This window comes from Argiope bruennichi, chromosome X2 (assembly GCF_947563725.1).
Source record: "Argiope bruennichi chromosome X2, qqArgBrue1.1, whole genome shotgun sequence".
Taxonomy (NCBI): domain Eukaryota; kingdom Metazoa; phylum Arthropoda; class Arachnida; order Araneae; family Araneidae; genus Argiope; species Argiope bruennichi.
Window position 1 is genome coordinate 30,461,301 of NC_079163.1, and position 16,071 is coordinate 30,477,371.

At 33.5% G+C, this 16,071-nt stretch overlaps 1 protein-coding gene across 2 annotated transcripts in view; it reads left to right on the forward strand.

The window, feature by feature from the left end:
* LOC129960800 (polycomb group RING finger protein 5-A-like) overlaps window positions 1-15,756 on the forward strand; it is a 157,682-nt gene extending 141,926 nt beyond the window's left edge. For both annotated transcript variants that reach the window (XM_056074452.1, XM_056074453.1), the window contains 4 exons: window positions 141-224; window positions 9,009-9,211; window positions 9,573-9,653; window positions 15,426-15,756. In XM_056074452.1, the coding sequence (XP_055930427.1) occupies window positions 141-224; window positions 9,009-9,211; window positions 9,573-9,653; window positions 15,426-15,473 (416 nt within the window). In that variant the 3' untranslated portion in view covers window positions 15,474-15,756. The remainder of the gene's footprint in view (window positions 1-140; window positions 225-9,008; window positions 9,212-9,572; window positions 9,654-15,425) is intronic.
* Window positions 15,757-16,071: the final 315 nt, after the last annotated feature.

Here is a 16,071-nt window from a genome sequence, read left to right on the forward strand (position 1 = left end):
TCCTTTTGTCCGTGGCTAAACTCCATGTTAGCAAATTTAATATATTTTTAGCATTAATTTTTTAAGGGTTTTTTTTTAAAATTACATATAATAGTCTGAAATATTTAAACTTTTTCACATTTTTTTTTATATTTTGTTAGATTCAGATGATGATGAAACGAGAGAACCTGAATGTTGGGACCCTGATAGCTGGACGCTAGTAGATGGTGACGAATTTCTTAGGGGTAAGATTTGAAATCAAAATCTTTCTTATGTATCAAAATCTTTCTTATGTTTGTTCGTAATGGCAATTTTACAAAGAGTGTTCAAATGAAAGGGTACGAAACGTCGTAACCAGGTAACCGCTAACATATTTGCCTATGCCGCTATGGGAGAACGTAGCGAGACATCTAGGAATGTGATTGGAATCTCCGGCGTAGATCGGAGCACGCATGCGCAGGAGAGAGCAGAGGCTTTTATAAAGAGCCCCGTCCAAGGTCCGCTACTTGTTGAATTCCTCGAGCACAGAAGAACCATTAACTCCGATGTGTACTGTGAGACACTCCGAAGACTACGCAGGTCCATCAAAAACGAAAGACAGGGACTACCCACGGAGGGTGTAGTTCTGCTCCATGATAACGCACGTCCACATGTCTCCAGGGTCACCCACGCGGAATTGGGCAAGTTCAAGTGGGAGCAGCTCGACCATCCGCCCTACAGCCCGGACATGTCGCCCTGTGATTTTCATGTGTTTTGTCCCCTGAAAAAACATCTGAAAGTGAAGCGCTTCAGCTCGGACGGCAAACTGAAGGACGCTGTGAAGTACTTGGTCTCGTCACTGCCACAGGAATTCTGGGAATAAGGAATTTTTCAGCTCATTAATCAATGGGATCGTTGTGCTCAGGTCTATGGTGTATACTTTATTCAAAGTCTTTATTTATACCCACAGTGCCGTTTCGTACCTTTTCATTTGAACACCCCTTGTAGTATGATTATCAATTCATATTACAAGAAAAAAGAATAAACTAAAATGAAATGTTATAAAATTGCATTAGCAATTTGGTTTGTACCATTATTTCCATATAAGAATCGAAAATTGAAGCAGTATTTTACATTATTATTTTTTCGATTATTGTAAATAATGTAAGTTGCGTGAAATTGTACGAAGTTTTTTTTTTTTTTTTTTTTTTTTTTTAATCAAGGGAAAATATCCATATATGTAAAAAGTTATTTAAGATTTTATTTATTTTTTAAATATGTTTAGATTTTGGCGGTTATGCAAATTAAAATAATAATTCTTACTTTATCTTCATAGAGTTTCTGAGATAGTTTTCTTTTTAATATCTTTTTGCTTACAAATTGTTAGTGAGATACCATGGAAGTGAATTTTAAAAAAGAGAAATTTTACTATGGAAAAATATTCTGTATAACACATCATATGGAGTTTTTTATATTTTAAATTAAGTAAATAGATGCATTAGATTCAAAATCATGAACAGAGTTATTATCTGCGATTCGTTGGCATGGACACACGATAAATTAGTGGGTTCGAGATTTAAAATACAGAGAATAGGTTTTAGGCATACGGCTATGATATCACACATTATCAAGTGCCTATACAGAGTACAATTGTTTACATCAAAAATACCCCAGAGCATCAAATTTTTTAAAGAGAAAAATCTTAAATCATAAATCCTTTCAATGCACCATCTGTTAAGCAAATCACCATCTCCATAATCCATAATTTGCTCAAGCAAATTACCATCTCCCTAATCCATTATCTGTTCAGGCAAATCACCATCTCCATAATCCATAATCTGTTCAGGCAAATCACCATCTCCCTAATCCATAATCTGTTCTAGCAAATCACCATCTCCATAATCCATAATTTGCTCAAGCAAATCACCATCTCCATAATCCATAATCGGATATTATGGATTATGGAGATGGTGTTCAAGCAAATTGGAGATTATCTGCAGGATACGAGCCAATGTCCAGGCAAATTGTAGGCTTGAATAATGACGAGATCTCCGACACTAGAAAAAATAAGAAGTCTTTTTTTTTCTAATGTAAGCTTGCAAATCATAAAGGACGTCTCTTGTCTATCTGTTCCGAAATTGTTGTTTTAATTAAAGAGACTTTTTCATCTTCAAGAAAGACTAAGATTTTGATTAAAGAACCGCTTACTTCAGAAATCTCAAGGGAGTTCCCCAACAAGGAAATGTCCGGTGGTGAGGGACCTGAGATCAGCTTGATCATTGGAAAGTGATACCAGTTGTCTTGAATAGATAAAGGCCTCTATCGAGTATAAGACTGTAAAGACAGTTAATCAAAATTAAACAAATGCCCTTTACATGTCTTAAAAAGATGTCTTTTGGCGAGTTTGAGGGATGACTCTGAAACCTGGTTGAAATTGGGGAGTAAACAGCGGGATGAATTTCCAACTGATGTTTCTCACTGTAAGAAAGTTTGTATATACCATTATTGGACTAACCTGAATAACTGCTTTCGATAATTATCTGAATTTACGAAGTTCTATCAATAGTCTGACAAACTCTCAGGTGGATGACCGACGAAATACGATGGGGAATGCTTCCACTGACATATTAGACACGAGTTCGAAATAAGCAACTGTTTGGCAATGCATATGAACAAACAAAGGTTAGACTTGAATTGGGTAGCCTTTCTAAGATACTGATACTTTGTGATTAGTTGCCTAGCAAAATCTATTTTAACCCTTTCAAAACGACGAGATTTTGTTATTCAAATATTTGGTAAGTCTCCCATCTTAGGTTCAAATGTTTAGCATTCAATCGACAACAAACGATACAACGTTTGATTTCATGACGAACAACGGAACGATCAACTGAAATCAGAGCTTCTGACGGGCCGCAGTGGCCTGGAGGTAAGATCTCGGTTTCGGAACCCGAGGATTTCAAGTTCGACACCCGATTCCGCTGAAGGGCCTTTATATAAGCGGGTCTGGTGCACGTTAAATCCGTCGGGGCCAAACTTCCTCCCACTGGTGTGGTGTGAAAATTGAAGAAGGGATGCCAACTCAGATACCCTCGTCATCTGACCGTGGTTCAAAATTACGAGGTTCATCCCAAAATAGCATTAGCGTTGCTTTAAAACGGGATGTTAATATATGTAAACCAGAACTTCTGACGAATGAGGGATAAAATTAATTCTGGACTAACATGATGATGATTCGATGAAAATTTCGAATTATAAAAAGTGTAAGAAGATGATTTAGGAAATTTTTGATCATAGGAGATAGTCGGATGTTTTGATAATCGACTTCCAACTGTGAAAAGAGCTCTTTATCTATGTTGTTGTTGTTTCTAATGGCACTTGCCATGAACAAGCTCGCTGACGAAGTCAACAATTTTAAGCCGAGGGCGCCCTCTTGTTTTTAGTTGGGCCAAGAGTACGTTTTAGCTACCCACGCATCACATTCGCTTGCACAGCCCCTTTTTACAGGAGGGGTGGGCACATTCACACATCTCACAGATAGAACAGAGGAAGAACAACCATGCCCGAACCGGGACTCGAACCCAGGACGCCCACATCAAGGGGAAGACGCGCTACCCCTATGCCAGGACGTTGACATCTTTATTTATAAATACATTTAATAAAAGTAGTTTACGAAATTTGAAAATTGATTTTTTTTTATTTTCAACATTTAATTTCTTGACAGAATTCGGTTTGTTGAATAAATTTAAGTATAAGCGAAGATTCTACTCCTTCTGTTTGAAAGGAACCTTTTGATTTAAGAGTAGATTTACAGTTTTGAATGAATAAGAAACATGTAAACATTCTTCTCTGCTTAGTATAAGAAGGAAGTTTGAGTAGTATGTCATTCAAAGGATTGATTTCTTCTATTAAAGAGATAGGTTGCGGCACAGAGCCTGGCTCGTCAAAGTTGGTAAAAACTTCTAAGGGTGATACAAGAGGATGACAGTCTTGTTTGATCCAATCGGGGCAATTCTACCAATAAAACGCATCTTTGAGATGCTCTGGAAAAAGTCCTTCAGTGGCACATTCGGCTTGATTGAGTTTTAAAATGAATGTGATACCTACCAATGAGACATCGACGTTAAATTTAAGATACTTTTAACTCAAATTTAACATGAAGATATTACCTTTATCTTCGGATTTGTTTATCCAATTTAATACGATAGTTATATCTGTCTACAAATACCGATATTTTATTGGACATGATGAGGACTTTTAATTGCCATTCACTAGCTCAGACAGTAGAAAAGCTTCTTACAAATCCATCCTTGGGATAGAAAGCCGTTTTATAGAAGAAAAAAGAGTTTTGGAGCTTACGAATGATATTTTATACTGTGAAGATCGTAAATATACAACGGCAGTGAACGCTTTTGTATATGCGTCGCAGAATTATCTAATTGGATGCTACAATTATTGTCAACTCCCAGGAACCGAAAACTGAAATCAAGTTTAGGTTATATCTTTCTTGCTTGAATTTAGTCTAGGTTTCTAGAATGGTAGGAGAAACAGAATCATCCCAAGAGGATTTGGATTTCCATAATTGCTGCAAAACAATTTTTAATATAATTACGGATGGTGAAAATGGACCCAGAGGATCAAATGTTTTAGCAATAATGGACAGTATTATCTCTTTACATTAGCGATTTCTCCATCAACTCTAAACTGAATCAAATCCCTTAGAAGATTCTAAAACATTCCTAATACACTCTGTTTTGATTCTTCATCGTCCAGTGAATGTAGAGATTCTGAGGCTACAAAGGAATGATCTAACTTTTGCAAAATAAATTTATGATTATTAAACCATTTTCGAAGTTAAATCCCCCGGAATTCACTATTTTTTTCATTTCGACAAAGATTTCTTTAGCTTCTTCTTTAGTGTCCGATTCTACTAGCAAATCATATACGTAAGCAAGGAGAGCCGTCTCCCAAAAATATTGCAGCATACTCTCTATTAAACTTGTCGTATCATAGAACGGCTTACCTAGAATTGGGACACAACAGTTACAAAATAATAATTTTGGTGTGAATTTAGTATTTTTATTGGATCTCCTATACAATCCCTATTTACCACACAAAAGCAGATTTGATTGCATTTGATTAAATGAGAAAATCTTAGCTGGAACCTTAGATCCTATGATAGGCCGCAGTGGCCCGGTGGTAAAGTCTCGGCTTAAGAACTAGATGGTTTCAGGTTTGAGACCTGATTCCACCAATGAACCGTCGTGTCAGCGAGTCTGGTGCACGTTAAATCCGTCGTCCTGTCGTTGGTATGGTGTGAAAGTTTGGAGAGGGATGCCAGCTCAGATATCGTCTTTATCATCTAACCGTGGCTCTAAATTACAAGGTTGGTCCCAAAGTAGCCCAAGTGTTGCTCTAGAACGGGACGTTAATATAACTAAACTAAACTAGATCCTATTATAAAAACATCATTTAATTACTTACCAGTTTTAGACGACGCGTTAAATAAACACAGTATTTCAGGGTACTGGAGTTTTCATTTTGTATCATACTGTATAGTGGATGATGTATTTGTATCAAATAAGTGATTCTCTCTCCGACAACCAAAATTGCCTTCATATGGCCGAAATTTTTTCATTCATGAATTTACAGGAGTTTTCTTTCAGTTGTGGATTTCGATTAAATTTGTTTTCTAATACATAAAATAGGTACCTAGTTCTTACCTTGCTTTCACTGACAGTTTTGTCCAGTTTGAAAGGAAGGCTGGCAATGAGTCTGCCTTCATCATTTTGACGAATCGATTCTTGATTGAATTTTTTACTGAATCTTGGTGATTAATAGCATGCCGTTCATAGTATCCTAAAATCTAATTTTTGCATTAGAAACGCTTTTCTCAACCAATCGAAACAAAGATTTGAAGCAAAATTGCACTTTTAGTCTCGAAATTCCATACCAAATTTAATATATTTAAATCATTGCAACTTTGAATTATCGTTTTTACATGTTTCTAAAAGTACAAACCGACAGACGTTCAAGCCCCCCCCCCTACTGGATTGGCTCAAAATTTGATAGGTCTCTATGCTACAGATGTTAAATCTGTGTACCGAATCTTATCTATCTAGATATCTTCATTTTGTAGTTATTGTTTTGACTTATATTCGAACAACCGGACGGACGGGCTTTCTCTGAACGGATTTTGCTCAAAATTTGTTAGAAATTTTCAGATTTGGTGCAAAGATCGTATACAAAATTTCAACATTTAGCTCAAAGAGCTTTTTTGAGTTATCATTATCACAGACAGACAGACGTACGGACGGACGAACGGAATGAATCTGCCTTCATCATTTCGACAAACCGATTGTTGATAGAATTCCTCACAAGGATTTTTTGTGGTGTTCGGAATGACTTCTTTCGATTGTCCAGAGTTTATTTAGCTGATCACACAAAGTTGATAATAAACTCAGGAACTTGTGAGGTGTATATTTTTCCATTCCCAATAATAAAAGACTGTCCAAGAGGAGTGCATAAATACCTGCACCTAACAAAATATCAATTTGTTGTGGTATATAAAAATATGGATCTGCGAATATAAGTTTATCTAAATAAGTTCATTTTTTTTTTTGAGTGTCGAAATTGGGAAGAAGCAAAGTGACTTTATATTGAACAAGGGCTTTAAGATTAAAGAGACGCGAACCGAGGCGTAAATTTTAGTTACCAAGTATGTAATGAATGTTCCGCCCGATTCCTGTTAATATTGGTTAATTTATGATTTTAATTCTTTAACGGTAAATTTAATTGCTCCGATTTTTTTATATTAATAATTACTGTGAAGCATTACCAATTAAGGCTCTCATATCAATAAATTTCCCAGAGTCAGCTTTAACCTTTAACATGGCAGTTAAGAAAAGAACAGAGCTATTTTGAAAATTCGTTTGCAGCTGAATTCCATTAGAAACAACTACGACTTTCCCTTTACTTACCCTCCCCAACTTTACTTTCCCTTTACTTCCCTTACCCGACTTTCCCTTTACTCAGTTGGAAGATTTACTTCATAAATAATACCGTTCTTTGTAAACCTTTCACCCGATATATATTTTGCAATCAGAAGATTTAATTGATATATAATAAACGTATGATGTCACTCATTGCAGAACCTTACACCAGACACATATTTTTCAATTAGAAAATTTACTTTATATATAAGAAACGTATGATGTCGTTCTTCGCAAACCATGCACCCGATAGATATATTTCAGTTATCCGTCCAGTAATCTTTTAGAAGACAAATTCCTTCTGTGGCTTTCCATCGCTTTTCGATTGAAAAGAGAACTCTTATAAAGCGGATGTTTTGAATTTTCCTGGCATAAAAAAAAAAGAATCGCTTTTATCGTCAGTTATATTTACCTATAGATATTTTTTTGTCTGTATTCCTTCTACTAAACCGATTTACGGCTACTTAAAGATATCGTTTCCTCTCGATGAAGACTTAAAAAGAATTTATAAGCCGCGGTGGCCTGGTGGTAGGGTCTCCACTTCGCAACCTGGAGGGCTTCAGGTTCGACACCCAATTCCACCAAAGAACCATCGTGTAAGTGGGTCTGGTGCACGTTAAATCCGTCGTTGCCAAACGTCTTCCCGCTAGTGTGGTGTGGAAGTTTGGAGAGAGGTGCCAACTCAGGTGTAGTCCTCTTCAACTGACGAGGTTCAAAATTACGAGATCCGTCCCAAAATAGCCCTAGTGTTGCTTTATGGGGGGCTTTAATATAAATAAACTAAACCAAAATTTAAAAGAATTTAGCTTTGGAAACGTTTTAGTGTTCTAAGTGAAATCCCCGCGGTGAATTATGCAATTTTGCCACTCAATGATATATTATAATAATAAGAATAATACAATTAATTCAATTATTTCCAAGCATGAAGCACTTAAATTTCTAATATATTCATTAAAATTATCTAGAATCTCGAATAATTGTTTTGACGAATTTGCGTTTTATATTTTTGGATAAAATAAGATATGAATTTGACAATTAGCTAACTGACTTCTGTTTTCAAATCTTTTGCATAATAATTCCCAGCACTTTTTTGAATTTCTTTTCTCACTTACAAATCCACAAATTCATTTTGCTGCATTACCTTCAGTAGATGCGAACAAATATAGTAATTTGTCTATGTTTGTTGACTCTGAAATATCAATTACTATTTCTTGAAATAATACTTTGAATGTTTTCCCGTTTTCCATTTTTCCATAAAAATGGGGCAATTAAGTTTAGGCAATTTTTTAAATGCCTGATTTTTAAAATTTTAGCTATCAGCTTGACTTTCGGTCTCAGTTTAAGTGTTTTCCAGTAGCACAGTACAATAAAATTACTCATCCTGAATTTCCGAATATTTTTCAAGTTCCTTTTCATTATAATCAATATTTAAATTTGAAAACGAACTTTCTAATTTTTATTCATAAATAATCATTTTCGTTTTTAACACAGTGAAATTATGCTTCTGAACTGTCTACTGTTTCAACGCAATTTTTAGCTCCCCCGTCAATTCTCCCGACTTATTGAAATTTTGAATTGTTTTTTTAAGATTTTATCAGAAGTTATCCATAGGGGTTTTGAGGCTAACAACGAACCAACACGGTAACTTAAATAACGTATATAGACGAATTAGGTTCAGAAATATGAATTAGAGATTTGATCAAAGTTAAATACGAAAATGAATATTATAACCAATAAATGATGGATTCACCTATTTCAAATCACGATGTTTATTTAGGGCTGCGATTCGTTGTATTAATGGGCTGCGATGGATGTATGAAAAACTTATTGCTTAGTAATTTAAAATGCACAAATTTTCAAGCGTATATGTAGAGTGCGACTGCTTACATCGAAAACACATAGAATACCAAAGTCCTGAGGAAAAAAAGAGAGAGAGAGAATTCAGCTTTAAATCCTTTCAATGTGCCATCTGTTGGCATTCAGGGAATCACCAGTTTTTGTTTGTTTATATCGCATGTATCAATTAAACACTAATAAATTTATCATTTTTCTCCCACAAAGGTGTTGTCCGCTCGAGGCCTGCATCACCGGTGGAAAACTTGGCGATCGACAGACCTGACCCAAAAATCCTGTTAAAATTAATTGCTTTGAATGTACCGCCTCTGGCTAAACAATTCGTACTGACCTCCAGATATGCGTGCGTGGTTCATTTAAAGAAACTTCTGGCAAAACGGATATTGCAGAATGTCCAGAGATACAATGAAGTAAATGTTTATATTTTTTCACAATAACTTTCATTTACGTTGATATTCTTCTCTTAAGTATTATCTAATTATGAAAATTTTGAATTGCAATCTGAAATAATAATTATACATTTTTTTCGACTTCAACTGTCTTCAAAAGAATTTTTTACATTTACCTAATTTAAATAGTTTTTTATAAATTTCTTATTCTAGAATTTTTGTATGTAACCCATTTTTCATTTTCATTTTCATTAATTACATTTTATAGCTGAGTTTGTTGTCATTTTCTGTCTTATGATTCATTTGAGTCAAACTTTGATTTTTAACTTTTCTTGTACTGAAATCTATAAATCAACATTTTTTTTTCTTATTGTTTTATTAGTTTGAGATTGTGTGCAATTATCAAGTGCTGCAGAACGGAAATAGTTTGGGAGGCGTCTTCCAATCCTTTTGGCGAAATAATGTAAGTTACTATATTTCGTTAAACATAATGACCTTTAATTCGAGGTTTATTAATTATTCCTCAGTTGCTTAGCGCATTTAGCCAATGATCTTTATCTGTATGTCAAATTTATGTAATCTGAATGCTCCCAAGTTTAGGAACTGTGGAATGAGCTTATTGTCTCATGAATTTAGCTCTAGTTTCCACCGTTTGCTCATGAATTTTTATTTGCAGATTTCTCCAAGGCGATGAAATACTATTTTTTAACAGTATCCTCAATTACTTAAGAATCTACACTCTTGTACTGTATCATACATTATTTCCTCTATCATGCAATATTGTGCAGATCATGTAGCTTGTACTACTTGGAATCTTGACGATAATTTTGCTTAAGATAATTAACTACCTTTGACGATAATTTTGCTTAAGATAATTAACTGCCTTTGACGATAATTTTATTGCTTCAATTATAGATTGTCTTCGGTTACCTATATACCGTTTTTTTATTCCATTTTAATGATTGGCGCACAAAAGTCATATATCGCTTAGATGTCGTTATGTTTATTAAAAGAGGGTGCAGAACTCTATTTCTCACAGTAAATTTTCTATATAATGAATAATCAGTTTTATAATTAAGAGGTGTACAATAAACTTTCACGATACGGCTATTTTATATTAAATAAAAATTATAAATTTTCCTATGCACTCTTAGCAGGTGAGTTAATTCAAACTTTGACTAATTAGCGAAATACTATTTACTTTCCCATACTAAACTTTTCATCACTCCTTAAGACTTTCAACGATGTATTTGTTGGATATTTCAGTTTTTTCATTACTTTTAAACTATTTTTTTTTTCAAACGATACAATTATTTGTGTACAAGTATCTACCAAAAAGAATTTCCATATTGTTTATTCTTTTTTAACTTACAGAAAATGTTGATGATATTTTCACTTTTTTTTAATTAAATTAGTTTGAAATTTTATCAGTATTAACAATTTTTCAACATTACATAAATTCTTTAATTTTGTATTAGATAAAAATAAGAAGCTAGATTTAAGAAAGATCAAATGTGTGGGCTTCAGCCATGCAGTGGTAAATGGTTTGTAAAATATTAATTAAACTATATATTTTACTGTTGAACGTCATGAGGTAATGAAAGTTGATAAATTCATGAGATAATGAAGGTTTGATCAAAAGATCGTCGACTTTCTTTTGAGTTTTATAGCTTCCTATGGTCATTAAAAATAGCACCGATTATGAGATGCATCCTGGAAATACATTAGTTATATGTGTAAACAAAATTTTGTTGTAAATAGAGCCACTGAAGCAACTTGATTTACTTAGGACAGGGTTAGTAACTAAGATGTGAATGAATTTTAATAAAATACTTCTCTTATTTATTAAATATATTTAACGATAATTTTTAATAATTTAAAAGCGAAACAGGAAAATAAGTATAAAAAAACAGATTCTACATTTTTTATATCAAAAATCTGGTGGTTAATGAAAAGTCAGAAAAGGTAATCCACCAGTAGAAAGGCTCTTGGTGAATTAACGTTTACTCTTATTCATAACACATTTCTCTTATTCATAACACGCGGTGCTCTGGTGATAAGGTCTCGATTTCGGAATCGGAGAGCTTAAGGTTCGAGACCCGATTCCACCGAGAACCGTCGTGTAAGCGGGTTTGGTGCACGCTAAATCCGTCTGGGCCAAACATCCTCCCACAAGAGTGGTGCGGAAGTTTGGAGAGGGAGTGCCAGCTCAGGTGTCGTCCTCGTCATCTGACTTTTGCTCAAAATTGCGACGTCGTTTCCAAAATAGATCTCGTGTTGCTCCAAAATGGGACCTTAATATGACTAAACTAAACTAAACTGCATTTTAAATCTCGAAGCCACTAATTTATAGTGTGTCCAAACCAACGAATCGCAGCCCTAAATAAATATCGAGATTTGAAAGAGATGATTCGATCAATTTATTGGTTAAAATATTCTTTTAAGTCTGATTATAACTCGGTTCATAATTTTGAATCCAATGCATCTATTTACTTAATTTAAAATTTCAAAAAACTCCTATATATTCCCCTATTAAATATAACAAATCATAGGATGTATTATATTGATACACATTCTATGATGTATAATATTTTAATACATCATAGGATGTGTATCAATATAATATTTTTCCAGAGTAAAATTTCTCTTTTACTAAATTCACTTCCATGGTATCCGTCGGGGCCAAACCTCCTCCCTCTGGTGTGGTGTGGACGTTTGGAGAGGGGGTGTCAGCTTGGTGTCGTGCTTGTCATCTGACCGCGGTCCAAAATTACGATGTCCATCTCAAAATAGCACTAGTGTTGCTTTAAAACGGAGCGTTTATATATCTAAAACTAAAAAAAAAAAAAAAAAATCATTTAAAACTAAAATCCTTAAAATTTTTCAAAACATTTTAATTAATTAATGTTATGGGATTTTCTTTCTTCTGATATTTACTGTGGCTTAATTTTGTTGATTCGTAATTATTTAAGCACTTTACGCTTTTTATTTGGTGTTTATTTTGACCTGGAAAGTTTTGATGAAAAATATTTTCACCTTCGTAATAACCGCTAAAACGTATGATTGTTTTTTTTAATATTATATAATCTTTATTTTCTAATTAGGTCTTTGATATATTTAATAATTCACTATTGTTTATTATTTCAATCTATTTTTCATTGTTCAGTTCACCAATTATTTCTTAATGTCTATGCATAATACATATTCTTTGTGTTTTGCATTTGCTCTTTCCATCGTAAAATTATCCACTGAATGCAAGGACTTCAAGAAGTAAAAGTCACAGCTTTATGATTTTTCCGCAAAATGAATCTTAAATGGCTTATAAACAGTGGCAGATTTGGATATATTGCGGCCCTAAGCAGTGCACGTTTTGAAACTCTTTTTTTTAAAAGAACTGTTTAATTTGATTTCACATTTCAACGCATTTTTAGCATTTTAATGCTTTATTTTCTGTTAACTTTTTTTTTACAAACTTTGTGAAAGAGTATTTATTTTTATTTATTTATTATTACTCCAGACATCCCGGTATCCACGTTTGCACAATACTTTTGAAATAGTTTTTCTATGTTTATAAATATTCTAATTATATAGTGAAAATACTGAAATATACGAAAATTTGATGACAAATTATATTTGTTAAAGTATTATTATTATTATCTTAATATTTCCTAATCATAAAATTTGTATTGTATTTTTAATTTTTCAATTAGAAAAATAATGTTCTTTAATTGACCTACCTGTTGCAACCCCTCTCAGCCTTGCGGTTCTAAATAGCTGCCTAATCGAAAATCTACTCCTGCTTATATATCTGCTGGTTTTTTACAATCTAAATCAAGAAACTTCAATATGAAGCACTTCTTTTTCCTATGTGTAGCCGACCACCCCGCCAACACTGAACGTATCTACAGGTTTTGCTGTGAGCGACTGATGTCTTTAGCATTGTCTGTCCATGACACTGACCGATTCATTAAACTCACATCCTCTTTGAGGCAGTTGGCCCCTAGCCACAAAGTGGTTAATTATTGACCTTCCTCTTCATCTTCCCTTTCACCTATATTAAACAAGGTACAGCCCATCACTTAAAGAAAATCTTCTCTAAATACTCAGTATTTAGAGGAGACGTTTCACAACTACAGAAAACCAAACACTTTCAAACAGTTGGTATAAAACTGACAATTTTTAATATCATGTCCTTCAGAGTTTCAAGATTACCTGGTACCATCAGTACTGTACTTCATTTTCAATCACATCATTTTCAATTTTCAGATTCTTTCTTAGTTCCGAGATTTCTATGCATTCATTTAAATAATGGTAAACAGTACCTATTCCTCCACAGATGCATTTATTTTCCTGCGTTCTTCCAAATCTTTGGAAATATGCGAGAAATCTCCGATGTCCTGATTTAATTTGAATTACCAATGGATGGTATTCTTATTTTTATTTCTGGGTTAGAAATAAAGTCATAAATTACTCTTCATTTTACGGGCATATACCATCTGTCAATATGAAGCAATATTGGTGAAGAAAACTTTTGTCTGAAAATATTTCTACTTTATAAAAGCAGCTTAGAGTTGCTTTTGGAATAATGGAAGAAACCAATTTCTTCTAATTAAAATTGAAACTTAAAGTTATTTCATTAAAGATCTAATTGATAGTTAATATTCCAAATACAGGGTGCGGCAGAAAAACTCGGACAAAGTTATTACATCATAGAACTGAAGTTAATTAATTTCTTTTTAATTTTTGTTCGTTTCTTTTTGTCTACCACTTCAATTATAACATATTTTATAATTTATCTTTTAGTTTACGTACTGATTTTTGGCTTTTTTACAATGTCAAGTAAAAGATATGCCATTTAAGAGTAGGAAAACGAACTGTATGATGTCGTTACTTTGCTTAATGTGTCCCGGCAAACAGTGTCTGATGTAATTTATCGTTTCAAAGAGCATGGCAATGATGGTCAAAGTCCAGGAAGTGAACGAAAACGTATGGTGAACACTTTCAGTAGCCGTAAGGTTGTCAAAAAGCGATTTCAATGAAATTCGAGGGTTTCCATGAGAAAGATCGCTTGTGAACTGGGAATAAGGGACCGAACAGTGCAACGAATGGCAAAAACAGAGCTTCGGCTAAAGCCTTACAAGTTCCAAAAAGTTCAGCTTCTCACTGAAGAAAACAAAAACGTGCGGCTCCAAAGACGCCGAAAACTTTTGAAACGCGCGGCCGCAAGTCAGCGCTGAGAGAGATTCCTTTTCACTAATGAGAAACTCTAAAAGCTCATACTCCTAGAACTCTAGGGTCTAATCTGTAGACACTCCAAACACTTCAACAATTATTGAACATCTCAAAAAATCGGAAATCAGTTATGGTCTGGGGCAGAATTTGCGCAAGCAGCAAAACATCTCTGGTGTTTGTGGATGAAGGCGTTAAAACAAATTCAAAAAGTGTACCAGAGGGACATTCTAGAAATTGAATTTCCGTGAACCAAAACGCACTTCGGCAATGTAAAGTGGGAGTTTCAATAAGACTCCACACCAGCTCACAAGTCCAAATAGACAGAAGAGTGGTGAAAGGCGCATTTTCCAGACGTGATATCATCTGGAGAGCGGGCACTATACTCGCCGAATCTCAATCCCATAATTATAGTGTATGGTCGATTTTAGAGTCTGGGGCTTGCACTAAAACATGCAAAAGTTTGGACCCTCTAAAGCAATAGCTTCGATAGGAATGGGATAGATTAAAGGTAGAAGACTTGCGGCCCATAGCCGAAAATTTCAATAAGCATTTACGCCTCTGCGTCATTGCAAAAGGCGGCCACTTTGAAACAAATTAATTTTATTAATCAGTAAAAGTCTACTCTTATTATTATTTGTTATAATATTTTTACTTTTAATTAAGTTCTATTTAAAATTGTTTGCCCGGGTTTTTCTGCCGCACCCTGTAATTGTATTGACATCAGAGATTCGCCATTGTATAGAATTTAAGAATTCTAGCACAAATGATAAAGAATGAGAAATGAATTACAAAATTCTATCTCTATGACCTTGACAAAAAATCAAGTTAAATAACATCAAAAATGAATAGACAAAGATGTAATCTTAAGTAGTGTTAAACTATCATTCAAAATTATATTAATTGAATCTGTTAGTTTTCTTCCTTATTTGTTCTGTGGTTTCTAATTTCCTAACTCTATTTTAATGCTTAAATGTCTTCTAACTTTTTTTTCCTTTATTTTCAGGGATTTCCGATGGTCTTGAAGTTCTTAAAAGTATCGGATGAGGATTAAGGATGTTAAAAAAAATGAGGATTAAAAAAATGAGGATGAGGATTAAAAAAAAGTTCTATAAAAAGTAATTTATAGAATGAAATTGTTGTACCATCATCGTGGTTTTTTTATTAATTCAGCATTTCCTTAAAGTGAATATCTCATTCAAGCATTTATATCATTGATTGTATTAGAAAAAATGTAGATTTCCCGAGAATTCCAATTCCAATTCCAATTGTAGAAAAATTGTAGATGTTACAAATGATTATTTTAAGATTATATTTTAGAGAAAATCTCATACATATTTAAGAGACGAGTTTTTTTAAACTGTACAAATGACTTTCATATTTTAAAAATTTTTTTGAGTGTGTGACAATACTCCAATAATTTTAGTATCTAACTACAAATTTCCATTTGTAAACTTTCATTATAATTCGTTATAGTTCCATCTGTATTCGGTTATTCTTGTAAGTGTCATTTTGAATTTTAACCGTCAATATATTTGGACAAAAATATAAATATTTACATAGAAGAATTGTAAAAGAAAAGAGGAATATTATTTTTCTTATAAGTTTCTAGGAACTAATATTTATTTAAATTTTTAAGATAAAAAAATTAT